At 47.3% G+C, this 27679-nt stretch overlaps 1 protein-coding gene across 1 annotated transcript; it reads right to left on the bottom strand.

The window, feature by feature from the left end:
* LOC100074628 (dihydropteridine reductase) lies at positions 1-26485 on the bottom strand. Its single transcript, XM_029063705.2, has 7 exons — positions 26365-26485; positions 22159-22251; positions 14828-14924; positions 11757-11897; positions 7209-7317; positions 3310-3393; positions 1-940 (listed from the first exon to the last, which is right to left on the bottom strand). Exons 1-7 carry the CDS (start codon positions 26461-26463, stop codon positions 835-837), a joined length of 729 nt encoding a protein of 242 aa, XP_028919538.1. The 5' UTR covers positions 26464-26485; the 3' UTR covers positions 1-834.
* Positions 26486-27679: the final 1194 nt, after the last annotated feature.

Genomic DNA, 27679 nt, shown 5'->3' with positions numbered 1-27679 from the left:
TAAATGAAACAACATTTATTGAGATTCAAAATCTCCATATCACAGTTCCAAGTGTGAATGTTGAGAACATTTGCTCTTAGAAAGCGCCATCAGCAATTACAGACAACATTTATACCAAACAGTCATCGAGACGAACCTTCTCCCACACCACACGGGACATTTAAGGCATTTTAATTTAGGGCTGCAAAGATGAATCCAATTACCCAAACATTTGCTAACGAGCAACTCCTGCGCAAAAGACAAGACACATCTAGTTCTCAGATAGCGCAGGGGGTTGTGTTCTTATAAAACCTAGCGTACGGTAAAAACTCCCCGTGGCCGTTGCCATGTGCTTGCGCACACATTCCTGCTTCCAACGCTGCAGCGCTCCGCATCCAAACGGGCTCACCTTTCTGGACAAACACTCCTTCATTCCCCGATAGCTGACGGGAAACAATCTTAACGGCAGAACCGAGTGAACTGAAATAATCCAAATGAACGCTGAAAAAAATATCAGGGGTGCCCCTACCCAACCCCGAAAAAATGGCATTGTGATAATAACTGGAGACGATAGTAACCCAGAGATCTCCACAGCTCGTGATGAAATTGAGATGTTTATTATTAAATACTATTGGTAAATTTTCCCCTTTGCAACCCTAATCTATTTAGAATAAACATTTTACGCTCAGCCACGAAAGCTTGCACACATCGACCAACAGCAACATTACTCACAATTCCATTTCATTAATAAGAATCAAGGACCACTAAAACAGAGAACTATAGTCAGACTTGACTGATGGGCTGAGATTTTTTCATCTCCTTCTGAGCTCTTGCCGGGCAAGCGAGAGACAGAATTTAGAAATAAGCTGGTATTAATTCAGTCTTTCCTCCCGTGGTCACCACCTGGATTAGACTTCCTGAGCTTGGTCTGTTTTTTCCCACGATCCAGTCATAAAACGTTCTGTCAAAAAGAGGAGAAAGACCGAAAATTTAAAAATACAAAAAACCCACCAACACCAAGAGAGAAACGCAAAAGAGACTGCTTGATAATGATAACAATAAGGATTATAATAGTAATATTTGTTAAGCATTTACTGTATGTATACACTGCACTAAGCACTGAGGTAGATACGAGACAATCAAAACAGTCCCTAGCCCATCTAGGGTGCTGCAGTCCAAGTAGGAAGGAAAACAGGTATTGATACGCCCTATTCTATGGATCAGGATACCGACACTGCGAGCCCGTCATTGGGCGGGGATTGTCTCTATCTGTTGCCGAGTTGTACATTCCAAGCGCTTAGTACAGTGCTCTGCACATAGTAAGCGCTCAATAAATGCTATTGAATGAATGAATGACACAGAAAAATTAGGTGACTTGCCCAAGGTCACACAGACGGAAGGTGGGAGAGAAAGGATTACAAGTCATATCGCCCGACTCCAGGCTTGTGTTTTTTCCACAAGGCCACGAAGCTTCCAAAAGGTGATAGAAAATATTTGGTTCTAAGGTATAATCCAGCTCGTAATGAAGATTCATGCATTGTGCTCACCAAGTTTGCTAAAGGAATTTACTTAAGAGGGCAAATTCTCCAGAACTTCATCACATACACACGCTTAGCGGCTAGCGATTAACCCCCCACTTCAAGTCAGAGCCCTGTAGCTTTACGCCTCGACTCTGCCTTTCAGTCCTCAGACCTGGAAATCTTAGATTAGAGAATCCCGGGCTGAAGGAGAAACTGAAAACAAGGAGGAGCTCTCGGTGGGCAGGGATACTAATGTCTGTCTCCCCCGCAAGACTGTAAACGCGTTGTGGACAGGGAATATGCCAGTTTATCGTTATATTATGCTCTCCCCAGCACTTGGTACAGGGCTCTGCCCACAGTAAGGGCTCAGTAAATACAACTGATTGACTATTCTACTGTATTTTCCTAAGCGCTTAGTACAGAGCCCTGCCCTCTCTAAGTGTTCAATAAATACCAACGTATGAATGACTCATTGATTGATCCCTGAGGAAAGTCTCTTTAAGGATCGGGTCACACCTAGGAGACAAAGGAGGATTCCAGTCACCCTTCCAAAGGGCAATCAAGGCAGCTCACATACAGGGGGAGATGCCAGTCACGGCCGTTCAAGAACGGGGGAGATGCCTGATGCCGAAAGGTTTCAGGAGTTTCGGGCGAACACTAATCAGGTGCAATCGCCATCTCTTCCATGTTTCACCGATTCCATTTTAGATTAGCTACTTCACCAAATAAGAAACGCATTTCTGCTTTCTGGGAATTTATAATGCTGGTATTCGTTCAGCGCTTACTATGTGCAGAGCAATGTTCTAAGCGCTGGGGTAGATACAGGGTCATCAGGTTGTCCCATGTGAGCCTCATAGTTAATCCCCATTTTACAGATGAGGTAACTGAGGCACAGAGAAGTTAAGTGATTTGCCCACAATCACACAGCCGACAAGTGGCAGAGCTGGGATTCGAACCCATGATCTCTGACTCCCAGGACCGGGCTCTTTCCACTGAGCCATGCTGTGAATTTTGAATGATGCTTGAAAAAGAGTGGAGACAGCAATGAGGGGAGTTAAACTGAGTACCTACAAAATTCCTGACATCGGGTCTGGGTTGGTTACGTGCACTGGGTTGCAAGCATTAAAATCCTACTGATATTTGGGACTACCATAAAATACAGATCCCAAATCCCTCTTTCTCTTTCTTTCTCTCTCTCTCATCAACTGGGGACCCATTTTCCAGAACTGCTCTGCCGCATAAATAGAAATAGCAGTCTGTATCTCAACTCTGGTGATTTCAGCCCAATGGAAGGGCCGGAAACATGTCGATTTCTCAGGTTAGGGAGCATGCGGGAATTTATATAGAACAGAATACATCTGAATTTTTGTCCCCATGTACTGATCCTACGATTGGCTCAGGTAGGGCTCATATAGAGAGACTGGTTAGGAGGTCTAGGGAGTGGCATTTCTGCTCCAATTTGACAGTCTCCTTTCGTCGAAAGGGCTAGTTTCTGGAGGTGAGAAACTATGGACAAAATGGCCCTGGGGGGAGGAAGGGGAATAAGAAAGATGGGGTCGTATATGTGAGGATCCCTCCCTCTTCATACCCTCCTGACCCCTCCACGTTCATCATCAAATCCTCGGCACCATCTCCCACAAGAACAGACCCAAGACGGTGGCCGAGGTCAACGGCACGAGCAGCAGCGGGAAACCTAACCCTGTGTCAAACCACAGCTACGAGGGCAGCGATCTCTCTGTGCTCGTCTCCCTATCTCCATCCCTCTCAGGTCGTTTCACGTGCATCAGTATTTGGTCATTGTCGGACTTACTCGACCAGGAATTCCAGAGGGGTCCAGGAGCTGAAGTCTGCATCAGGCATTGATTTCCTGTTCATCGGCGTATCCAGAGTCACCCTAAGATGAAGAAGGATCAGTCTTTTGTTCGTACGGCACTTATACACTATACTCTTCCTCCCCGGGCTGGGCTCTGGAGGACAAGAAGCCCTTGGAAGCCGTGTATCGCGGTAGGGCCGGAATCACATGTTGGGCAGGTCCATTAAGTCGGCAAAAGGGAGGAGTACCTTATGGGTCAAACACAGTATCTGACACTAGATTAAATATTTCTTTAATTCATTTTTAATCCAAACACTATAAAAAGCCCAAACGTTAAAATGGAGTTAAATGTTTGCATGTGAAATTTGAAATTAAGTCCTCCCCATTTCCAAAATTAAACATAGCACAATTAGGTAAAAGATGCATATATCTGATGTTTTAGCATAATATAGTGATTCCATAGGACCCTTTCGACTGTAAACTCCTTGAGGGTAGGGATTGCACCTAGAAACTAAACTGTACTCTCGCTAGCACTTAGCAGAGTGCTCTATCCAATGTAAGTACTCAATAAATGCCAATAAACTTTATTCCCACCTGTGACTTAATATGACAATGAAAAGTATTTACTATAAACTATATTCCCACCTGCAACTTAATATGACAATGAAATGCATTTACTGAGTACCTACTATGTGTAGATCACCGTATTAAGTGCAGAGAGTACATGGAAATTAGCATTGTTAATGCTAATTTCAAGGGTTTTAGTACAGTTCTCTGCATACAGTAAGTGATCAAAAAATATCACTGATTGACTGCCCTCAAGGAGTTTAAAATCTGCCAGGACAGACAAATACTAAAATAAATTAGAACTTGGCTTTAACAATGACAGGTAACACAAATTATTTCAACTGAATTCTCATTGGTGCAAATGGAAAAATTACCTACATTTTTAATAATAATAATAATGTTGGTATTTGTTAAGCGCTTAATATGTGCCGAGCACTGTTCTAAACGCTGGGGTAGACACAGGGGAATCAGGATGTCCCACGTGGGGCTCACAGTCTTAATCCCCATTTTACAGATGAGGTAACTGAGGCACAGAGAAGTGAAGTGACTCGCCCACAGTCACACAGCTGACAAGTGGCAGAGCTGGGATTCGAACTCATGACCTCTGACTCCAAAGCCCGTGCTCTTTCCACTGAGCCACGCTGCTTCTCCTGCTGCTTTTCTTCCCCGTGGCACTTTTTAAGCACTTACTATGTGCCAGGCACCATTCTAAGCACTTGGATAGATATAAACTAATTGGGTTGGACACAGTCCATCTCCCACAAGGGGCTCCCAGTCTTAATCCCCATTTTCCAGGTGAGGTAACTGAGGCCCACAGTAGTGAAGTGACTCATCCAAGGTCACATACCACACAAGTGGAGGATCCAGGAATAAAACCTAGGTTCTCTGACTCCCAATCCCACGCTTTAAACCTTAGGTCACGCTGCTTCTTGAAAGGAGTCAGTTAGTCAATAGTATTGGAATACAATATCCTGCAGGATCAGTACTGCTCTAGGAAATGAGCAGAGAGCAAAAATAAAAACAGAAAAACAGGAAAAGCGGGGACATTGTACCTACCCCCTAAGAAAACTTACAATCTACAAAGAAAAGTTGGATAAACATAAATGAAGAACATTCAAATAAAGATGCATAAGAAAATATACTGGAGACAAACACACACACACATACGATGAGGGGTTTCTGTTGTGACTTTGGAAAGAAGAATGTCATGGCTTAAACATGAAAGCAGGCATTGGTCAAAAAAAGAATTTTGGAGGTAGGGAAAGAGATGTTTTTCTTTTTCCATGTCTAAGATCAAACCAGGTATAAAACATTGGAAAATTATGCAAGTATGGACTAAAGAAAAACAATACGAAGTACCAGATGACAGTGAATGGAAGTAGTTGGAAATTTGACCTTTGGCACTCCTGTAATAACCCTGAGTCAGGTCCAAAGAAATCAGTACAGACAGTGCTTTCCACACAGTAAGCGCTCAATAAATACAACTGAATGAAGACTACCTTATACTGGCTTAAGTAAATTATTTACCCACTAAATTAAATCTGAACATGATTTTTACACATCAAATACCAAGCTGTTTCACGAGACGGGAAGGGATAATTTGGGAGAAAATAAAAAAAGAAAGATGGGTCAATTCTGAATGAAAGCTGAGGTGTTTTTTTTAAAAAAAAATCAAAAAGTGCCTCTCTCTCCACAACTTCCCAGTCATTTATCTGGAATCTGATTTCTCCTGCCATAATTTACTGATGTACCCGAGTTAGTACTCTTCAAATAGTTTCATGAAATTTGACTCACAGGTGAAGGAATGCTAAATGAAGCCTAGTTTTCCATAGGAGATAATAGAAAATGCATTCATGTCCCCAAGGTCCCCCCAAAATGGACCAAAACACTACAAATTGTTTTTAAAGTAATTAGAAACATAATTACCTGGACATATAATATAGAGATATACCAATGAAAGACTATTGAGATGTTAATACTCAGTTTTCCAAGTATTATCTTTCATATCTTACTCAGTACAAAGATATCCAGTGCTAGCACTCAAGAGATCTGTTGTTATCCATACCACTAGATCTGCCATTATCTAATGCTTAATCACTCTAATCGCATTAGCCGAGAGACTTCAAAGGCTAATAAGGAGAGGAAGGGGTGTATTTCAGCCCATGAAAAACTTTGCATCTTCATCTCCAAGTAAGAGAAGGATGTAAAACAGAGGAATTAAAATTCCAATAAAGCTATTGCAAAAAAACACGCTAATGGCTGTATCTTCAAACTGGAGTCTTTCCCGTAGCTATCAAATGTTTCCTGCAGTTCCTCTCATGACAAAAGGAGTTTCCGAACACGAATGTATGAGATAAGCTTTTTTGCCCCCCACTTCTCTATCTCTACTTGTATCTGTTTTATATTTAACGTTGGATTTTCGGCTCTCCTGGAAAGAAAGGCAACCCCATCTCTAGGAGCCTTCCCATTTCCAGAAAACTATTTGCTTTTTTTTTTTAAAAAAAAAATTTATGATATTTATTAGGCGCTTACTCTTTGCCAAGCACTGTATTAAGCGCAGGAGTAGACGCAAGATAAGCAGATAGGAAATAGTCCCCCTTAGGGATTACAGACTAAGCAGAAGGGACTTGGATTTAATCCCCATTTTACAGATGAGGAAACTGATGCACAGAGAAGTGAAGTGAGTTGCCAAAAATTACACAGCGGACAAGTGGCAGAACAAGAATTAGAACCCGGATCCTTCTGATTTCCAGGCCCGTGCTCCATCCGCTAGGTCACACTGCTGCTCATGGGTCTGAATGGTTATGGCAGCCCAGCAAAAATTTGAGCAGTGCAAAATCTATCGCCAGATTTTAAGGGAAATAACCTTGAGCACCTTTATGATAATAATAATTATGGTATTTGTTGAGCGCTTACTATGTGCCAGGCACTGGACTAAGCAGTGGGGAGGATACAAGCAAATCAGGTTGGGCACAGTCCCTGTCCCACGTGGGGCTCACAGTCAATCCCCATTCTACAGATGAGGGAACTGAGGCACAGAGAAGTGAATGAGTCGCCCCAGGTCACACAGAAGACAAATGGCAGAGCCGGGATTTGAACCCACAGCCTTCTGACTCCCAGGCCCTTGCTCTATCCACTACGCCATGCTGCCCCCAGCAAATATGTTTAAATGCTCAAGTTATCCTCCTTCCTTTCAGAGCGGGAGGTGAATGACGGGAGGTCCCGGGAGACAATGATCCTGAATGACATCAGAGAAAGGAATAAAACAACAGCCGGTGAAGGGAACAGAGACAGAGGGACAGGGGAAGGGAGAGGGAAAAATCACTCACGGTAAGACAGCAATAGCCGCAGAACCGGGCGGCAAACCACTGTTATTCCCAGCGAGGCTTTGGCAGAGTTGATGTACCGCTCCCTTGGCCATGCCATATCCAATCATGCCTAATCAGTTGGACGAGAAACAGTCTTGCTCACCATCCTTTCTTCGGAGGACTAATCCACTCATCACATTAACGTCTGTTTTAACTGAGACCCGTTCTCATAAACATCATCTGAGACTGATATTCATCCCACCCTCGGCCCCACAGAACCTCTGTAAACGTCTGTAATGTATTTATTTATATCCACGTCCGTCTCCCTCTCTAGACCGCAAGCTCCTGTTGGCAGGGCAAATGCCTACCTACTCTCTTGTACTATGCTCTCCCAAGAGCTCGGCACAGTGGTCTGCAAACAGTAGGCGTTCGATCCCGCCGACTGACTCATTTGTCACCTCCCACGCTTTTGGTAACCAAAGAATCCCATTTTAGAGAGATGGAAATCGTGTCGCTGGTTACTCTACAACTAGTATTTCAATTCTCCCAGCAACACGCGGTAGTGTTCTGCTCTACCTTCATCTTGTATTCCTTAGCCAAGAAAGACATCGCGGTAACCTCGCAGAGCTCATGGAGGAAAGCCGCTGTCGGCCACAGACACCCAGTTCCAGTGGCCGTAATCCACACGCATTCTCCCCGGTCTGTGTCTGCATCGCAACCCTGGTGGACTCTGTTTCCTGCCAGCTGGATTTCACCAAAGCAAGATAGAGCAAAACAATTTTGAGACTGGAATTTCTGTTTCACATCAACATGAGCGCATGGAACCCTAGGGCAGTCTCTTGGCGGGGGCGATGTTCATCGGTCCGCTCTGCTGACAGAATGAAACTGGGACGAGAGGGGGAAGTCCCCCCGGCCACCCTTCGCCCATGCCTTTCTGAGCAGTTTTCAACCTGCGGGTTTAACTCGTGTCTCCCATCGAGGCAAGAAGGAAAAGCTTCAATCGAAGCAGATTTGTGCTATTTTTGCGGGAGTTAGGAAAAGAAACCCAACAGCCAATCAGCCCAGATGTGACTGCCACGGAGAGCAAGTCTTCAGCGTTCTCCTTTCCCACACCCCAAAACTTCGGAACGATCACATCGGAATGGATATGTGTTTTAGGATTAAAATCGGAGTCAAATGCTATTCGGGGAGTGTCGGTGGTGATAGAAGAACTCTGTTCCTGTGACTTCAAGACTGAAAACCTGATTGAATCAATCAGTAGTATTTATTAAGCACTTTCTATGGGTAGAGCACTGTGCTAAGTACTTGGGAGAGTACACTACAACAGAATTGGTAGACAGAATAAATATGACTGATGGTTTGATATGTTTCCTGCCCTCAGAGAGCTGACAATCTAGTGGGAGCTAACTCCCAAGTGCTGAGTACAGTGCTCTGCTCATAGTAAGCACTGAAATATCACTGATTGAATGATTATAGCCATAAGTATTTCACACGATCCAGTCATAGAACATTCTGTCAAAAAGAGGAGAAAGAAAATAACACAAATCCACCCAGGCTGGAATCACAGCTATAGCTAGGCAGGCAGTGGTTTTGGTAGCCACTTTGGTGTTAGCCACCCACACTGGCCAACTATTTTTGTGGATTAGGACACTATTCAGAAAAAGTACTACTAGCTTGGATAATTTTATTTAATTCTGTTCCCTTGGTGACAAGCATTCAGCATTAAAACATCTGTGATGAGAGGAAGGGGCCTATTGAGCTCTGCAACTCAAAACTACCTGTGAGCCCAAATGGAGAATTAGAATTTCTAAAGGCTACCTGAAGGTACAAAATTTAGCTGTTGCAGAAGTGATTCATTGTATTGGTAACAGAACAGATTTAATTGATAAACTAAATTGCACGGTTTTCTTCCTCCAGATCTAAATATTTGCACTCTACCAAGCGCCTAGCACAGTGATCTGCACAGAGGGGGTGCTCAATAAATACCACTGTTGATAGTGATAATGATGTAGTCCCCAGTAATTTCAGATACTTAAGCAATTACTACATTCCAGGCACTGTACTGGGGTAGATACAAGTTAATCAGGTTGGACACAATCCTCCCCACATGGGGCTCACAGTCTAAATCAGAAGGAGGAGGATTTAATCTTTATTTTATGGATAAGAAAACTGAGGCACTGAGCAGTCAAGCGACTTGACCAGGGTCACACAGCAGACAAAGTGGAGCTGGGAATAGAACTAAGCTCCTCTGACTCCCAGGCCCACGTTCTTCTACTAGGTCACGCTGCTTCCAATTGTAGGTGGGATCCGTATTACCCCATTTTCAGTTGCCAGATTTTTTTTATTACCTTTCTTGTGAATTGGACCCAAAACAGTTAACATCAACTAGTCCTAGAAATATTTGCTCACTACTGCAGTGGAAAACTCACCAAAATGGCTACAATGGGACCTGGGAAAATTCAGGGAAATTTCCTCAAATGACACAAAATAGCACCGAGGAGGTCTATAAAATGGGGACCTCTTTTTGCCACCGTATATTGACGGGGGAGACCACAGTCCACGGAAATTAAACCAAGATACGAGGGAAGAAGAGCTAATTATTTCAATAACTCCACCTGAGGGCCAAAGGGCCAGGGATGTTTAAAAGACATGTGCTGAAGTTGAACACCAAAAATCATTTGCAGTTCCTGTCACCTCTATGTAATCATGTGCATGTGTGGCTAAGAAGTCCCCAGCCTTCATGAGGCCTTAATAATAATAATAGTAATAATTGTGGTATTTGTTAAGTGCTTACTATGTTCAGAGTACTGTTCTAGTGCTGGGGTAGATACAGGGTAATCAGATTGCCCCCCACATGGGGCTCACATTTTTTAATCTCCATTTTTACAGATGAGGTAACTGAGGCCCAGAGAGGTTAAGTGACTTGCCCAAGGTCACACAGCAGACAAGGGGTGGAGTTGGGATTAGAAACCATGACCTCTGACTCCCAAGTACGTGCTCTTTCCACTAAGCCATGCTGCTTCTCAGCGTGAAGCTTAAGTGACTGAAACCATCCAGCTCAAACAGGAAAGCAAATTAATCGGGTCCCCTGCCTTCCCAAAGTATCAAGGGAAAAGAATCTAGTTTTTTCTTTTAATTTCAAACGATATAAGATGGGATCATTCGCTCTAGTAAAGAAACACTTTTTTTTAAGAATCACCTTCACTCTGCAGAGTATTCATTCATTCATTCAATAGTATTTATTGAGCGCTTACTATGTGCAGAGCACTGTACTAAGCGCTTGGGATGAACAAGTCGGCAACAGATAGAGACAGTCCCTGCCGTTTGACGGGCTTACAGTCTAATCGGGGGAGACGGACAGACGAGAACAATGGCACTAAACAGCGTCAAGGGGAAGAACATCTCGTAAAAGTATGGCATCCTTTGCTGAGTTTAGAATGTAAATAAGAGCAAGCCACGTCAATGGGAAAAATTGCAATTTGTAAGTAAATAAAATTATTTTCCAAATGATAAGTGGGTCGACCTAATTTACATAATCCAAAATATTTACTATCTTAAGAAAACAGTCTCTGACAAAAATCTCCTCATTCAATAAAGTCACTTTTTGTGTGTCTTTTTTAAAAAACTTCACAAGGGGAAGAATTGTTTCAGTTCAATCGATTCTTAATAATGATGGCATTTGTTAAGCGCTTACTATGTGCAAAGCACTGTTCCAAGCACTGAATTCTTGGCTAAATGGTGACAGAATCAAGGGAATGTTAACCCTTGATTCCTCTGGTTTGTAAATGCTTCCAGACTTCCCTGTTTCTGAACACAAGGAGATGAGATTTAAGACTACGAAAAAATTGATTTTAAATAACTAATACAGGTGGAAGATCAAACCCGAAGCACAGCCAACTGGAATCAGAACAAGTCCAGCGTTTTAAAGACAAATGACATTTGCCTTTTCAACAAGCATTTACTCCAGAAAAGAGACATTTATGAAACGTTTTTCAAAAAAGGTTTCTTTTCGTTTTCTCTCCTTTCTAACCGGTGCGCTACCTTTGCCATCATTTTGAAAACGTCTCTGCCGACGGCTGCGTTGTAGAACGCGGAGTTTCTTCATGCTAATTACGGAGCATGTAAACAGCTCCGTTTACAAGAGAGCGGGCCTAGGAACGTGTTGTCTTACAAGCTACTCTGAGACATTTACGGTGACTTTAAAGAGCAAAATTAAAATCTTCCATCCCCCAAAAGCTTCGGCTTATTTGCCCCAAGGCCTTTTACCCTAGCATTTCTGAATGCAAGACTCAACCACGTACCGCAGCTGAGATGAAGACGCTACTTGCCACCTCCTGGTCACCCATCCAAATCCCTTCAACCTGCCAGAGAGGAGTGGGACGGGATAAGAGGGAAGTTCAGCGCCCACTCGAATTTTCTCTCCAGAAAGGCGCTAGCCTACTCCGAGGGTGCATCCCGAGGAAGCACCTCCCCGAACTCGTCAGCTGGAATCGGGCAAAAGGGGCAACTTGGCTCCCCGAGGGCTGGAGGCTCTTTCCTCCTCACCCTCCCCGCGCCCTCCGTACGTACCTGGGGTGCCATCCAAAGCGGCCTTGGCCCCGGCCAACGTCAGGAGACCCCCTTCCTTCAGGTGCTTGGTGGCGAGGTGGCTAGAGATCGTTGAGGTCCACATGCTCTGCTTCCACATCAGGTCACAGTTTTTGAACAGAGCTAATGGCGAAATAAACAAGTCAGCCACAGGGGATAACGAGGGCGGGTCCCGTCTCCGAGGCCGGCGGACAGCCCGGAAGCATGGCCGTACGCTGGCCCTCCGGAGCTCGAGTTACATCTCTCCCTGCCTCTGGCCTCCGGCGTTTCAAATTAAAATTAAGATGAGGAAGAGTGGCTCTATCTGATGCCGAGATTTTTAGGGGAATCTAATTTCATTGACTCGGGCAAACCGTTACCTTCAGTGCAATCTTTAAAAATGCACTTTTAAGCCTGTACACTGCCCATTCCCCACACGCTCAGGGCTGCTTTTTCAATTTTACTTTCAATTACTTACTTTAACTGGAAATTATTTTATATCTGCCTTCCCATTAGAGTACACGCTTCTTATGGATAGGAAATGTGTCACTTGCCTGGTTTTACATTTCCCAAGAGTTTAGTCCAGTGCTCTGCGCATAGGAGAGATTAAATAAATACGACTGCATAACCCCCGGTGCAGTTCATTTTTGTGATATTTTCACAAGTGCTTAAAACAGCATATTGCAGCTAGTGGGCTCTCAATAATCGATCACTCAGTCATATTTATTGAGTACTTAGTGTAGGCAGAGCACTGTTCTAAGCACTTGGCTGGTAGACATGTTTCATACCAAAGATGCCCCATGGCCTAAATGGAGTCAGAGAACCTAGGTTCTAATCACAGCTTTGCCACCTGCTTGCTGTGTGACCTTGGGCAAGTCACTTAGTGTCTCTGTGCCTCAGTTTCCTCAACTGTTAAAAAAAATGGAGTTTTTGTTAGACTGTGAGCCCCATGGGAGACAGGGCCTGTGTCCAACCTGATAAATTCGTATCTGCCTTAGAGCACAGAATAGTGCTTGGTATATAATAATCACTCAGCAAATATCACTATTGTTATCATGATTACTATCATTATTATTACTATTATGCTACTTAACACAGTCATAACTATTACAGCTACTAAGCAGTAACTATGTTGCTTAACCCCAGCCACCGGTCCAGATGGGCAGACAAAACCTCTTGCCTCTTCCTCCTCCTCCTCCTCATCTTCGCCCTCTCCGCTCTCCGGCCACAGCCACGTCACAAGGCCATTTCCCGATCCCCGTGTTCCCACTGGATTTCAAGTTGGGAAGGTTGGAGCTGGAAGCAGGATTCGAGGAAGGATCTTACCAGTGCTGAGTTCACCTTCCAACCCGCTGAACCTTTTACTTCCAATTCGGAAGAGGTTCTTCTCTGGAACCGAGAGCTGAATTTCCCTCAAATGGGGCGGTGGGACGCTTAGGACGTACCCTTGGCCATCTCCTCTTCCACCCCATCAATCCCTCTCTTCCCACGCCTTTCATTTGATTCCAAACTTCCCCACCCCCGCTGGAAGGCTGACTTCTAATTACTATAATTATGTTTTTAGATCAGCCACCCAATGGGAGTCAGCCATGCAGACACAAAAGAAATGTCATTTTAAACAGCTGAGCTATGAACCTCGTCTATGAAATAAATGGAGAAAACACAATAGGTGTTTGTATAAATCTAACAGGGACTTCATGTCCTCTGTCCAACAGCAACAGGAAAAGACATTTTCTCTACGCCCAAATAAAGCAAGCAAAGACGAATTGGTCACGAATGTGCTGGTGCTCCCTCCTTTTTAATTGCCACGTTCACCTTAATATAGAGATTTTCTCTAACTAGATCTCTTGGGATCTCAGAATCAACTCCTTGGTCAAGCGGTCAATCAGTGGTATTTATTTGGTGCCTACGGTGTGTGTGCAGAGCACTGTACTAAGCGCTTGGGAGAGTACAGTACAACAGAGTTGGTAGATGCAATCCCTGCCCACAGTGGAGCAAATGTCATCTAATAATAATGATAATTATGGCATTTGTTAAGCGTTTATTGTGTGCCAGGCACTGTACAGACTGCTAGTTTGGATACAGCCAATCGGGTTGACTGGGGCTCACAGTCTTAATCCCCGTTTTACAGATGAGGGAACCCCACAAGTATGGCCTGAATGGAGATTCAGGACGCTTCATTTTACTACTTAAGCCCTGATATTTGTGACCCTTGCAGTCAGCTCTCCTTTAATGAGCACTTTCACTCTCCATCTGGGCTAGGACAGACAATTAGGGAATGTCCTTCCAACCCTAAAGTCTGTCCGGATAGGACAGAGATAATAATAAAATTATACATTATAATTACCACAGCAATTATCATTAACTATTAATTGTTATAACTAATTATGTGACTTAATTGATCAATTTATCAATTCTTTTATTAATAAAATAATTATTAATGATGACTGTCATTATTACTGGGCTTGTTTAGTGCTTACTATATGCTAAACACTGTTCCAAGTGCTGGGGTAGATAGGAGTCAACGAGGTTGGACACATCCCTGTCCCACACTGGGGTTTAGACTCAACCCCCATTTTACAGATGTGATAACAAGAGGCCCAGAGAAGTGAAGTGACTTGCCCAAGGTCCCACAGCAGACACGTGGCAGAGCCGGGATTAAAACCCAGGTCCTTCTGACTCCCAAGATGGGGGGGTCAATGCTTGTGCGTAAGCAAGCGGTGCTGGTCAAGTTCTAAATACGGCAATATGATGCCTCCTTGATAATAATAATCATGATGGCATTTCTGAAGTGCTTACTATGTGCGAAGCACTGTTCTAAGCGCTGGGGTTGATACAAGATAATCAGTTCGTCCCATGTGGGGCTCACAGTCTCAACCCCCATTTTACAGACAAGGGAACTGAGGCCCAGAGAAGTCAAGTGACTGGCCCAAAGTCACACAGCTGATCGATGGCAGAGCCGGGATTAGAACCCATGACCTCTGACTCCTCAAGCCCGAGCTCTTTCCGCTAGGCCAGGCCAGGCCGCTTGGAACCCCAGTGCGGGAAGAGTACGAATGGAGAGAGCAGCTTACATTTCGCCTTGGCACTGCCTCCGGCCCAGCCACCGGCCACACAGAGGATGGCATCCACCTTCCGCTCGCCTAAAAGCTTGTCCACATCCACCGTCACCTTAAACACAGGAGAGAACACCAGACGATAAACATTTGGACACCGAAGAACTGAAGACCGGAACGGATATCTGTATGCCGAAGAGCACCTGTTTTTCATTTGATTTGCCAAAAATATAGTTTAGAATTGGATTAAGGGATGAGATTCAAATCTTAAGACTCTCTGGAAACCAGAAAAAAAAATCAACCGCTCTGCAACCATATCCCAGGTGTTCCTCCGGACAAACCACTTACAACTGGGTCCCAGCTAGGCTAAAAAAAAAGCCCCACGCCTCTATCTCATGAGATAGGATACGAGTCCCAAGGCAGTCTGCTGGAGCACAGCTTTAGGGAAAAACAAAACTACAAGCTACTTCTTGAAGCACTTACGCTCATCCAGAGAGGCGGCACGGAGGAAAGAGTCAAATTCTTGGAGGCGAAGGTCTTGGGTTGAGCCCCAGCTCTGCTACTCGCTTGCCAGGTGATTTGGGGGCAAGCCATGAATCCATCAGCGGTAATCAATGAGCACTTTCACGGTGCAGAACACCGTACTAACCTCTCGGGAGTGTAAAATATAACGCCTCTGCCTACGCTTCCGCTTCCGTATCTGCAAAGTGACCCTTTCTCTACCTCATCAGGTTGTGGTAAAGAGAAAAATGAGCTAAGTAACGCAAAAACGCTTCAGGAATAAAGCACTGAATAAAATCCAGGTATTATATGAACTTTAGAAGATACGATCAAGGACCGCTGTGAATTAGATTAAATAACAATCGGGCCAATCAATGGTAGTTATTAATTGACCCTCTAGACTGTAAACACCTTGTGGGCATAAAACGTGTCTACCCACTCTGTTCTACTGTAGTCTCCTAAGCGCTCGGTACAATGCTCTGTACACAGTAAGGTCTCAATAAATGACTGAATGATTGATTGATTGACTGAGCACAAGAAAAGTCTGCTCAAAAGCCATTCTGCTGATCAGCCCCATTTTACAGACTAAAATTTTCAGTTTTCTCTGTCAGGTGTGCATGCCTTCCAATTGCATCATCTAGGATGCTTTGGTAAATCAAAACTCAAGTTCCTTGTGGTGACGGAACATTTCTATCAATTCTGTTTTTCTGTACTCTCCTGAGCCCTTAGTACAGTGCTCTGCACACAGTAAGCACCCAACCAATACCGTGATTGACTGTCCATCATCAGTTTCAGTCCATCATTTCATTCCCTGACCCGTTCTGAGATTAAATTATCCCTTGGAGAATATGGTTTATAGGTGGATTTCTTTTGTCCCACAAAGCCTCCTCCATTCTCCTAGTTTCATTATAATACTATTATGACTATTATTACTACTACTAATAATAATAGTAACAGTTACTATGTGCTATGTACTGTTCTAAGCATTGAGGTAAATATAAAATAATCACATCAGATACAGTCTCTGTCCCGCATCAGACACAAAACCTAAATAGGAAGAAGGACAGGTATTTACTTCCGATTTTACAGGTGAGGAAACGGAGGTGCAGAAAAGTTAAACGACTTGCCCAGGGATGCAAGGCAGGCAAGTGGCAGGGTCAGGATCGGAACCCAGGCCCAATGACTCCCAGGCTTGGGCTTTTCCCACTAGGCCACGCCGCTTCCTCGGTCTCTCGTTAAACTTTTGAAAAATCCTGTAACCTGGATATCTTATTGATCTTACTTCCATCGTCCGTATTCTCGCCCCCTGCACGTTCAGTGGGCATCGTCTCAATTGAGGAGTTATCTCCTGACATCCACTGAGTACATTTTATTACTATTAATAATAATAATAACAAAAACAAAAAATGTGGCATTTATTATGTGCTTACTATGTGTCAAGCCGTAATCTAAGCACAGAGATAAATAATAGATAATCAAGTCGGACACAGTACCTGTTCCACACAGCGTTCATGATCTAAGAAGGAGATCAGTACTGAATCCCCATTTCACATAAGGTAACTGAGGCACAGGGAAGTCAAATGACTTAAGGGTCACAGAGCGGTGAGATGGTGGGACCCGGATTAGAACCGAGGTCCTCTGACTCCATGGCCTGAGCTCTTTCCACTAGGCCAGCTGCTCCTCAAAAAAGATTCAACTTTGCGGAGCTCAGTGGGGAGGCTTTTGCCAAAACAGAGGTTTAGCACATTAAGCTATGACTACAGATGGACGATTAGCTTTTAAGGGTCAGATTCTGTTTTACACGCACACCTTGGAGGTCTGTATTTCGATCACGCTGGTCCCGAGACTTATCATACGCTGTCTTGACTAGTGCATCGGCCTCCTCGCTGATCTCCCTGTCTCCCGCTTCTCCTCTCTGCCATCCACACGTCACTCTGCTGCCCAGCTCATTTAAAAAAAAAAGTTCAGTCTGTATCTTTCCGCTCCTCTAAAACCTCGAAGGGTTGTCCACCCACCTCTGCAACAAATACGAACATAAATCCTGTTCACCTCCTAGTTCAATCCGGCCCACACGATCCACTCTAAAACCAACCTAACTTCTGCACCTCCATCTCGTCTCCCACAGCGTCTACTTGTTCACATCCTCCCTCCCTCTTCATAGCTGACAGAACACTTCTCTCCCCACCTTCAAATCCTTCCTAAAAACACATATCCTCCAAAGGTTTTTCCCTCACTAAGCCCTCTCATTTCTCCTATTGATCCTTCTTCATGAGTTTTCTATTGCACTTGCATTATTATTAATAATAACAATGATAATGATAATAGTTGTGGTTTTTTTAAGCACTTACTCTGTGCTAGGCACCCTGCTAAGCGCTGGGGCGGATACAAGCAAATTAGGTTGGCCACGGTCCCAGGCTCAGTCTTAATCTCCCATTTTACAGATGAGGTGTCAGGTAAAAATATGTAATTTGCCCAAGTTTACATAGCAGACCCCTTTTTTACGCACTTGATAGGCACCCTGCCGCAGGCTCTCAGCACAAATATATCTATCCTTATTCTCCATCACCCTCCCAACCCATCTCTCCCCCTGCCCTCTGTAATCTCCTCGCAAGCAAGGGACATGTCTACCAACTCCACTGTACTGTACAGTATTATTATTATGGCTTTTGTTAAGTGCTTACTATGTGCTGAGCATTATTCTAAGCGCTGGAGTAGATACAAGGTAATCAGTTTGTCCCTCGTGGGGCTCACAGTCTTAATCCCCATTTTATAGATGAGATAACTGAGGCACACAGAAGTAAAAAGACTTGCCCGAAGTTACACAGCAGACAAGTGGCGGAGCCGGGATTAGAACCCGGATCCTCTGACTCCCAAACCCGGGCTCTTGCCACTAGGCCACGCTGCTTCCGATGACACGGTAAGCACTCAATCGATCAACGATATTCACTGAGCGCTTACCATGTGCAGAGCACGGTACTAAAGCACTTTGGAGAGTACAACACAACAGACTTGGCAGACACGTTCCCTGCTCACAATGCACTCACAATCTAAATCACAATAATAATGGTATTTGTTAAGCGCCTATGTACAGAGCACTGTTCTAAGCGCTGGGGTAGATACAGGGTAATCAGGTCGTCCCACGTGAGGCTCACAGTTAATCCCCATTTTCCAGACGAGGTAACTGAGGCACAGAGAAGTGAAGTGACTCACCCACAGTCACACAGCTGACAAGTGGCAGAGCCAGGATTCAAACCCATGACCTCGGACTCCCAAGCCCATGCTCTTTCCACTGAGCCACGCTGCTTCTGCTTCTAAATACGCTGCTTCTAAATATCACACTGCTTCTAAATACCACTGATAGATTAGATAACAGGCTCCTTCCCTTCTCTGCAACCTCTTAGCTTAATCTCTACTATCGTGGTGGAGATCACTTTGAATTCAACGCTTTCTGCTCACTGGCTCCTGATTGGTACCTTTGCAGAGTATTTTGTTTTCTCATCTGGGTAATTCTATATTGGACTGAATCTCCTCTATTGTGAGCCATAAGGCCAAAGTAAGAGTTGTTTTAACTCAGTCTTAATGTGGGACAAAGAAAATTGAACCAAAAGGCAGGAGACAGTTCACTCGAAGTAGCTCAACCTTAGCGTTTAAAGTGAAACTGTACAAAAAAAACAAAAGAGTTTGATTTAAAGTTTCTCCTGATTTATTTTTAGGAGCCTGAAATGGAACGACTTTAGAAAGCTTTGAATTATAGAACGAAAGCAGACAACTGGGGAAAATAATTGAGAACCAATTTTGCAACTGAAAAACTATTGTTTGTTCTCTTTTATTCCCCACCTACTGATTGTCGCCACCGTGCTGCATGTTCAAATTCCCTTAGCCCACACCTCCATTTTTCTCGTCGACATTTGTTACAACAGAACTATATCAGTGAATTCATGGAAACCCAGATATGAATTTTTTGGGGGGGGGGGGGGGTTTGTATTTGTTTAGTGCTACGTGACAGGCACTGTACTAAGTACTGGGGTAGATACAAACTAATCAGTCTCTGTTCCACGTGGGGCTCACAGTCTTAATCCCCATTTTACAGATGAGGAAACTGAAGCAGAGAGAGGTTAAGTGACTTGCCCAAGGCCACTGAGCAGACAAGTGGCGGAGCCGGCGTTAGAACCCAGGTGTTTCTGACTCCCTGTCCCATTCTCTATCCACTCGGCCACGCTGCACAGGCTGATTTTCCTTTCCTAATTTTTGCAGAATTCTAGACTATGGAGCAGGCGAACAAAATTGACTCAAAACATGGGCCATCCAACATTTATCGGTTTAGTGATGGCCAGTCCAAGGCACCACAGTCGCACACAACTCATCAATTCTTTCTCCCACCATTATGAATCTTTTCTGTCCGGGTGTCCCTCATTACATCAACGGCAGGAGGGCAGTGCTGGTGTAGCTGGCTGCTGCTGCCGGCCCTCAAATCCTCCGTTCAGTTCTGAGCACTGGGTGGGATTACTGGGAACATCACTGATCGACAGACTGGGTCCAAAGGCCTCTCCTCCATCCTAATCCTCCGCGACCTCTCAGCTGCCTTCGACTCCGCAGACCGCCCCCTTCTCCTGGAAACGTTATCCGATCTTGGCTTCACCGACACTGTCCACTCCTGGTTCTCGTTGAGGCAGGGTCGCGCCTACCGACTCTGCTATACTGAACTCTCCCGAGCACTAGGTAGATGGCTCTCCCCACGGTAAGCGCTCAATAAATATGATTCATTAGACTGAAGCAACTTCTGGAGGCTGGCTTATTGGTAATAACTGTGGTATTTATTAAGGGTGTAATAGATGGCAAGTACTGTACTCAACACATATAAGCAGGATACAGTCCCAGTTCTATATGTGTTTACAGTCCAAGGGAACTTTGAAGAAACTCGATTGTTTGGGAAGGAGTGTGACCTTGTGGAAAGAGGCCAGGCCTGGAAATCAGAGGACCTGGATTCTCATCTGTGATCTAGAGCAATTTATCTGTACCTCAGATATTTTAATCATCTGTAAAATGGGGATTACGACTGCGATTCTCATGTGGGGGAAGGGACTGTTTCCAATCCAATTTTGTTGTATCTACCCCCGCGCTTAGTAGAGTGCCTGGCACACGATGAGTGCTTAAAAATATCATAAAATAAAAATTGATCACATCAGAGGAATCAAGGATTTAAGGGCTCAACAAGGGCATCTGGCCGTGCGGTATTTTTTCCAACCATTTTGATAATCGCCGCAACTTCAGGATTGCAGAGAACCTAGGATTTCTCATCTAAAGACAGAATATACATTACTGGTGGCAGGTATTAAGGGCTTATTGTGGGCAAAGCACCATACCGAGTGCTGGAGAGAGAGTACAAGAGAGTTGGTTGACATGATCCTCGCTCACAAAGAGCTTACAGTCTAGAGAGGCACTAAAACAAATTAGAGATAGGGAATATGGCGGAATATAATGAAATATCCATAAATTCTGTGATACTGTGGTGAGTATCGAAGTCAAATATATAGGTGAGGCACCAGGGAGAGCAAATGGAGATATGAGGATTTAGTTAGGAAAGGACTACGGGAAGAGATGTCATTTAAGGAGGACTCTGAAGGTGGGGGGTGGGTGAAGGTAGGAAGGGAAAGGGAGTTTCGGGCCAGAGGGAAGATAGGGACTAGGGGTCGGTGGTCAGACTGGTAAGACTGAGGTACAGAGAGGAGGTGGGCCTTAGAGGAATGAAGTGTGGAGATTGGGTTGCAGTAAGACATCAGTGAGGAAACGGAGGGAGGGCAAGCTGATTGCTTGCCTTAAAGCAGATGGATGTTTTTTCCTCAGAAAACCCCATAGCCTTGCCCCCTATTACCTCTCCTCAATTCTCTCCTTCTACGACCCAGCCCACAGACTTGGCTCCTCTAGTACTAACCTCACTCTGCCCCCATCTCCCCTGTCTCACCGCAGACCCCTACCCCACGTTCCGCCTCCGGCCTGGAACGCCCTCTCTCCTCAAATCCGACAGTCTCTCCCCTTCAAAGCCTTATTGAAGGGACATCTCCTCCAAGAGGCCTTCCTAGACTAAGCCCCACTTTTCCTCATCTCCCGCTCCCTTCGGCGTCACCCTGATTTGCTCCCTTTGCTCTTCCCCCCTCCCGGGTCCACAGCACATATCTGTAATTCTATTTATTTGTACTGATGTCTGTCTCTCCACTCTAGACCGTGAACTCGCTGTGGGCATGGACTGTCACTGTTTATTGTTGTATTGTACTTTCCCAAGTCCTTAATACAGTGTTCTGCACACAGTAAGCACTTAATAAATAAGACTGAGTGAATGAATGAAGTAAGGACTGGAATGGGAGAGACGGGAGGCATCGGGGAACATTCTGGATACACGGAGTCTTAACACTGTGGTTCTTTTGCTCAGATAAGGAATTGCTGACTGACGGATACAAAATACCCAGGCTCTGGCAGAATGTTTCATCTGAAACGGAGCCAAGAAAACAACCACTCTAAAGTGGTAAAAGCAACAACAATGAATTGATTAAGGTCTTTCTCCGGGGCCAAGCACTGCTCTAAGAACTGGGGTAAATATGAGAGGATGAGACTGGTCACCTGAGCCTGCCCCACTCAGTGTTGGATGTCTAAGGAGGGAACAGGTATCAAACAAGATGAAGAAGCTAAAGCACAGAGCAGAGAGATGACTTACCCGAGGCTACACATCAGGAAAAGTGAGGGAACCGGGACTACACCCCATTTCTCCTGTTTCCCGGCCCTCGGCTCTTCCCACTCGGACACCCTGCCTCCCACCTTCCCGAGGGCGGAGCAACTGCAGTTCTCATAATTACCTGAGCTGCTTGTTCGGTGAAGGAGTCTGTCATTTTGACGATGACACTGGCGTGGGCTTCTTCATTTTCGACCACGTCGATGCTAGCGACCCACTGGCACAACAAAGAGAGACAAAGTTAAGCGGAGACACCCTGGGCTCGCTGTCCCCGATCGAGGCACGATTCATGGACGGCTTTCCCTGTGTGATGACTCGCTACTGTTATAGTTAGTTACTAAAATATAGTTAGAAACAGCATGGAGTAGCGGATAGAGCACAGGCCTGAGAGTCATGGGTTCTAATCCTGGCATCACCACATGTCTGCTGTGTAGCTTTGGGCAAGTCGCTTCACTTGCATAGAAGCAGCGTGGCTCAGTGGAAAGAGCCCGGGCTTGGGAGTCAGGGGTCATGGGTTCGAATCCCGGCTCTGCCACTTGTCAGCTGCGTGACCGTGGGCAAGTCACTTCACTTCTCTGGGCCTCAGTTACCTCATCTGTAAAATGGGGATTAAGACTGTGACCCTCACATGGAACAAGCTGATGACCCTGTATCTACCCCAGCGCTTAGAACAGTGCTCTGCACATAGTAAGTGCTTAACAAATACCAACATTATTATTATTGCTGGACTTTGGCAGTCGCTGTCTGGCCCAATTTATTTTTCAACCAAAATGCCTATCGTGCCCCTCGCCGGGTCTCCCCTTGGGGGTCTGGTTTTTCTCTCCCCCAACCCCTGGCTCACACGCATCTGACAATTCCTCTGGTTAGAGCCCGGGCTTGGGAGTCAGAAAGCCATGGGTTCGTTCATTCATTCATTCATTCATTCATTCATTCATTCATTCATTCATCGAATTTATCGAGCGCTTACTGTGTGCAAAGCACCGTACTAAGCTCTTGGAAAGTACAATTCAGCAACAAATTGAGACAATCCCTACCCAACAATGAGCTCACAGTCTAGAAGGGGGGAGATAGTAATAGAGGCAAATGAAATGGCATCAATAACACCGATATAAATGATCAGAACTACAGACATGTACACAACTTAAATAAATCGAATAGTGAATATGTACAGATATACCCAAGTACTGTGGGGCGGGAAGGGGGTAGAGAAGAGGGAGTCAGGGCGATGGGGAGGGGAGGAGGACCCAGAGGAAACGGGGGGCTCAGTCTGGGCTCTGCCACTCATCTGCTCTGTGACCTTGGGCACGTCACACGACTTCTCTGGGCCTCACTGACCTTGTTAATGAGATGTACATCACCTTGATTCTATTGATTTGCTATTGTTTTAATGAAATGTACAGCCCCTTGATCCTATTTATCGCTATTGTTCTTGTCTGTCCGTCTCCCCCGATTAGACCATAAGCCCATCAGAGGGCAGGGACTGTCTCTATCTGTTACCGATTTGTCCATTCCAAGCGCTTAGGACAGTGCTCTGCACATAGTGAGCGCTCAATGAATACTAATAATAATAATGTGGGTATCTGTTAAACGCTTACTATGTGCAGAGCACTGTTCTAAGCGCTGGGGTAGATATAGGGTAATCAGGTTGTCCCACGTGAGGCTCACAGTCTTCATCCCCATTTTCCAGATGAGGCAACTGAGGCACAGAGAAGTGAAGTGACTTGCCACAGTCACACAGCTGCCGAGTGACAGAGCCGGGATTCGAACCCATGCCCTTTGACTCCCAAGCCCGGGCTCTTTCCACTGAGCTATACTGCTTCTCTATTATTGAAAGAATGAATGAATGAATCTGGAAAACGGGGATTGAGACCGTGGGACAGGGACAGTGTCTAATCCAGCTCGGATCCACCCCAGCGCTTAGTACGGTGCCTGGCACACGGCGCTTAACGAAAGCCACCAGTCTTCTTATTTTTTAGGATTAATACGCTACCGATGTATGTTCAGACTTAAGGCCGTCGGCAGCTGCAAAGACGGGAGGAGGGAAAGGAGGAGCGGGGAGACCCTCCTGCCCAGATTTAACCTCCTGGTTGTCTGTTTCCAGGGATGGCTCCCCGCAAAGTCCTACTTATGAAGCAGCGTGGCTCAGTGGAAAGAGCACGGGCTTTGGAGTCGGAGGTCAGGGTTTCGAATCCCGGCTCCGCCACTTGTCAGCTGTGTGACTTTGGGCAAGTCGCTTCACTTCTCAGTGCCTCGGTGACCTCATCTGTAAAAACGGGGATGAAGACTGTGAGCCCCCCGTGGGACAACCTGATTCCCCTGGGTCTACCCCAGCGCTTAGAACAGTGCTCGGCACATAGGAAGCGCTTCACAAATACCAACATTATTATTACTCAGAGGAGAGGGGCTCAGCCCCGGGGGGCAGAGGGGACAGCGAGGGCCCAAAGGGTCATCCAAAAGACCGATTCCATAAACCCTGAATCTCCGCCGATAAGGGATGTTTAGACAGCAAACACATCTATCTGCTCAGTCGGGCAAAAATCGAAGGCTGGAGGGGGAGGGACTCCAGCCCTCCCCGCACCCCTTATCTGGAACCGAAGCCACAGAGGTCTTTCCAAGTAAGACTCGGGGAGAGGGGGAGAGGGGGGTTCGGGGGGAGGGAAGGGCAGGATGGTGGGCGAACCCATGAGGTCGCAGGTCAACTCGGCCTCTGGCGCAGGCAGGAGAAGGGCACCCAAGGGGCGGGGAAGGGGAAGATGGCCTACGGCCGGCTTGGTCGCTGCACTCTAGTAAGGACGAAAATAATACTGATGATATTCGTTAGCGATAATAATGTGGGCATTTGTTAAGCGCTCACTATGTGCAGAGCACCGTTCTAAGCCCTGGGGGAGATACAGGGTCATCAGACTGTCCCACGTGAGGCTCAGTCTTCATCCCCATTTTACAGATGAGGTCACTGAGGCCCAGAGAAGTGATGTAACATTAATGATAATGTTGGTATTTGTTAAGCGCTTACTATGTGCAGAGCACCGTTCTAAGCGCTGGGGGAGATACAGGGTCGTCAGGTTGTCCCACGTGAGGCTCACAGTTAATCCCCATTTGACAGATGAGGGAACTGAGGCCCAGAGAAGGGAAGCGACTTGCCCACGGTCACCCGGCTGACAAGTGGCGGGGCCGGGATTCGAACCCATGACCTCTGACTCCCAAGCCCGGGCTCTTCCCGCTGAGCCACGCTGCTTCTTTAAAATGGGATTCGTTAAGCGCTCACTATGTGCAGAGCACCGTTCTAAGCGCTGGGGGAGACACAGGGTCATCAGCTTGTCCCACGTGAGGCTCCCGGTCTTCATCCCCATTTGACAGATGAGGCAACTGTGGCCCAGAGAGGTGAAGTGATTAGACCGTGAGCCCGTCACTGGGCGGGGACTGTCTCGATCTGTGGCCGAATGGTCCATTCCGAGTGCTTGGTCCGCTGCCCTGCCCATAGAAGCGCTCCATAAATACTATTGAAGGAATGACTGGGCCAACCCAGGTGGGATGGGAGGGAGCGGGCCGCCCGCCCGCCTCCCCGCGCCCCGAGAAGGCAACGCCCGGGCCTCCCCGGGGCCCCCTCAGCCTCCCCCAGAATAGCCTCCCCCAGAATCCCCCGCGCCTGACTTTGGCTCCCCCAGGCTCCCCCAGAATCCCCCGCGCCTGACTTTGGCTCCCCCAGCCTTCCCCAGAATCCCCCGCGCCTGACTTTGGCTCCCCCAGCCTCCCCAGAATCCCCCGCGCCTGACTTTGGCTCCCCCAGAATCCCCCGCGCCTGACTTTGGCTCCCCCAGCCTTCCCCAGAATCCCCCGCGCCTGACTTTGGCTCCCCCAGCCTTCCCCAGAATCCCCCGCGCCTGACTTTGGCTCCCCCAGCCTCCCCAGAATCCCCCGCGCCTGACTTTGGCTCCCCCAGAATCCCCCGCGCCTGACTTTGGCTCCCCCAGCCTTCCCCAGAATCCCCCGCGCCTGACTTTGGCTCCCCCAGCCTCCCCCAGAATAGCCTCCCCCAGAATCCCCCGCGCCTGACTTTGGCTCCCCCAGCCTCCCCCAGAATCCCCCGCGCCTGACTTTGGCTCCCCCAGCCTCCCCCAGAATCCCCCGCGCCTGACTTTGGCTCCCCCAGAATCCCCCGCGCCTGACTTTGGCTCCCCCAGCCTCCCCCAGAATCCCCCGCGCCTGACTTTGGCTCCCCCAGCCTCCCCAGAATCCCCCGCGCCTGACTTTGGCTCCCCCAGAATCCCCCGCGCCTGACTTTGGCTCCCCCAGAGCCCCCCCCGCACCCGCCAGGCCGCGTGCACTTTACCCAGTTTTTGGCTTTGAAGTAGTGCACGCACTGGGTGCCCAGGGCCCCTCGGCCCCCGTACACCAGCACCCGCCGGCCCTCCGCCGCCACCGCCGCCATCGTCCCCCGCTGCCCCGGACAACACGCCGCCCCCCGACCCCGCGCGCGCCCCCCCCCCCCCCCGGCCCCCCCCCCGGGCGCGCGCCCCCCCCCCCCCCCGCTCCCGGCCCCGCCCCCCCCCCCCCGCTCCCGGCCCCGCCCCCCGTGCGCGCCATCCTTCCCCCGGCCCCCGCCCCCTGCGCGCACCGCCCTTCCCCCCGTGCCCCGCCCCCTGCGCGCGCCACCCTTCCCCCAGGCCCCGCCCCCTGCGCGCGCCACCCTTCCCCCAGGCCCCGCCCCCTGCGCGCGCCACCCTTCCCCCCGGCCCCGCCCCCTGCGCGCGCCACCCCTCCCCCGGCCCCCGCCCCCTGCGCGCACCGCCCTTCCCCCCGGCCCCGCCCCCTGCGCGCGCCACCCCTCCCACGGGCCCCGCCCCCTGCGCGCGCCACCCCTCCCCCGGACACCCCCCCCCCTCCATAATAATAATGTGGGTATTTGTTAAGCGCTTACTATGTGCAGAGCACTGTTCTAAGCGCTGGGGGAGCTACGGGGTCACCAGGTTGTCCCACATGAGGCTCACAGTTAATCCCCATTTGACAGAGGAGGTAACCTGCCCACAGTCCCACAGCTGCCAAGTGGCAGAGGCGGGATTCGAACCCATGACCTCTGACTCCCAAGCCCGGGCTCTTTCCACTGAGCCACCACTACACCAGTAATGACATGTAGAAGTATTTTCTGTGGCTTGATTCACGTGCCGTGAGAGATTTCTGTCATCCTGTATCCTGAATGAAGACCGTAAAGCCCATGTGAGGCACGTACCGTGTCCGACTTGATTAGCTTGTGTCGACCCCAGTGCTCAGCACAGTATCTGGCACGTAGTAAGAGCTTCACAGATACCAGGGACAATAAGCAATGGGGTAGATACAGCGAATGCAGCTCCAGCGCCGTCCTGATCCCCTCTGCGTTCGCTAAGCGGGAGGGAGAATAAATAGTGAATCCCATTTTACAGATGAGGCTCCATCCATCGGTGGTAAACCCGACGCCGGGCAGGGACGGTCTCTATCTGTGGCCGAATTGTCCATTCCAAACGCTTAGTACAGTGCTCTGCACATAGTGAGCGCTCAATAGATACAATTGTTTTAATATCCCAACAGCCGTGGCTCAGTGGAAGGAGCCCGGGCTTGGGAGTCGGAGGTCATGGGTTCGAATCCCGGCTCTGCCACTCGTCAGCTGTGTG

Source organism: Ornithorhynchus anatinus, chromosome 4, assembly GCF_004115215.2.
Source record: "Ornithorhynchus anatinus isolate Pmale09 chromosome 4, mOrnAna1.pri.v4, whole genome shotgun sequence".
Taxonomy (NCBI): Eukaryota; Metazoa; Chordata; class Mammalia; order Monotremata; family Ornithorhynchidae; genus Ornithorhynchus; species Ornithorhynchus anatinus.
Note: the sequence above shows the minus strand (reverse complement) of the source record. Positions and strands in the feature narration are given on the sequence as shown.

Bases quoted from the DNA above. Each gene is read 5' to 3' on its own strand.
- LOC100074628 (XM_029063705.2), bottom strand. From the start codon at position 26,463: ATGGCGGCGGTGGCGGCGGAGGGCCGGCGGGTGCTGGTGTACGGGGGC. The intron at 7,318-11,756 runs GTACGTACGGAG...CCAACTGATTAG, and splicing joins CGCTTTGGATGGCACCCCAG to GCATGATTGGATATGGCATG. The intron at 3,394-7,208 runs GTGAGTGATTTT...TCTTCATCTTAG, and splicing joins GCGGCTATTGCTGTCTTACC to GGTGACTCTGGATACGCCGA.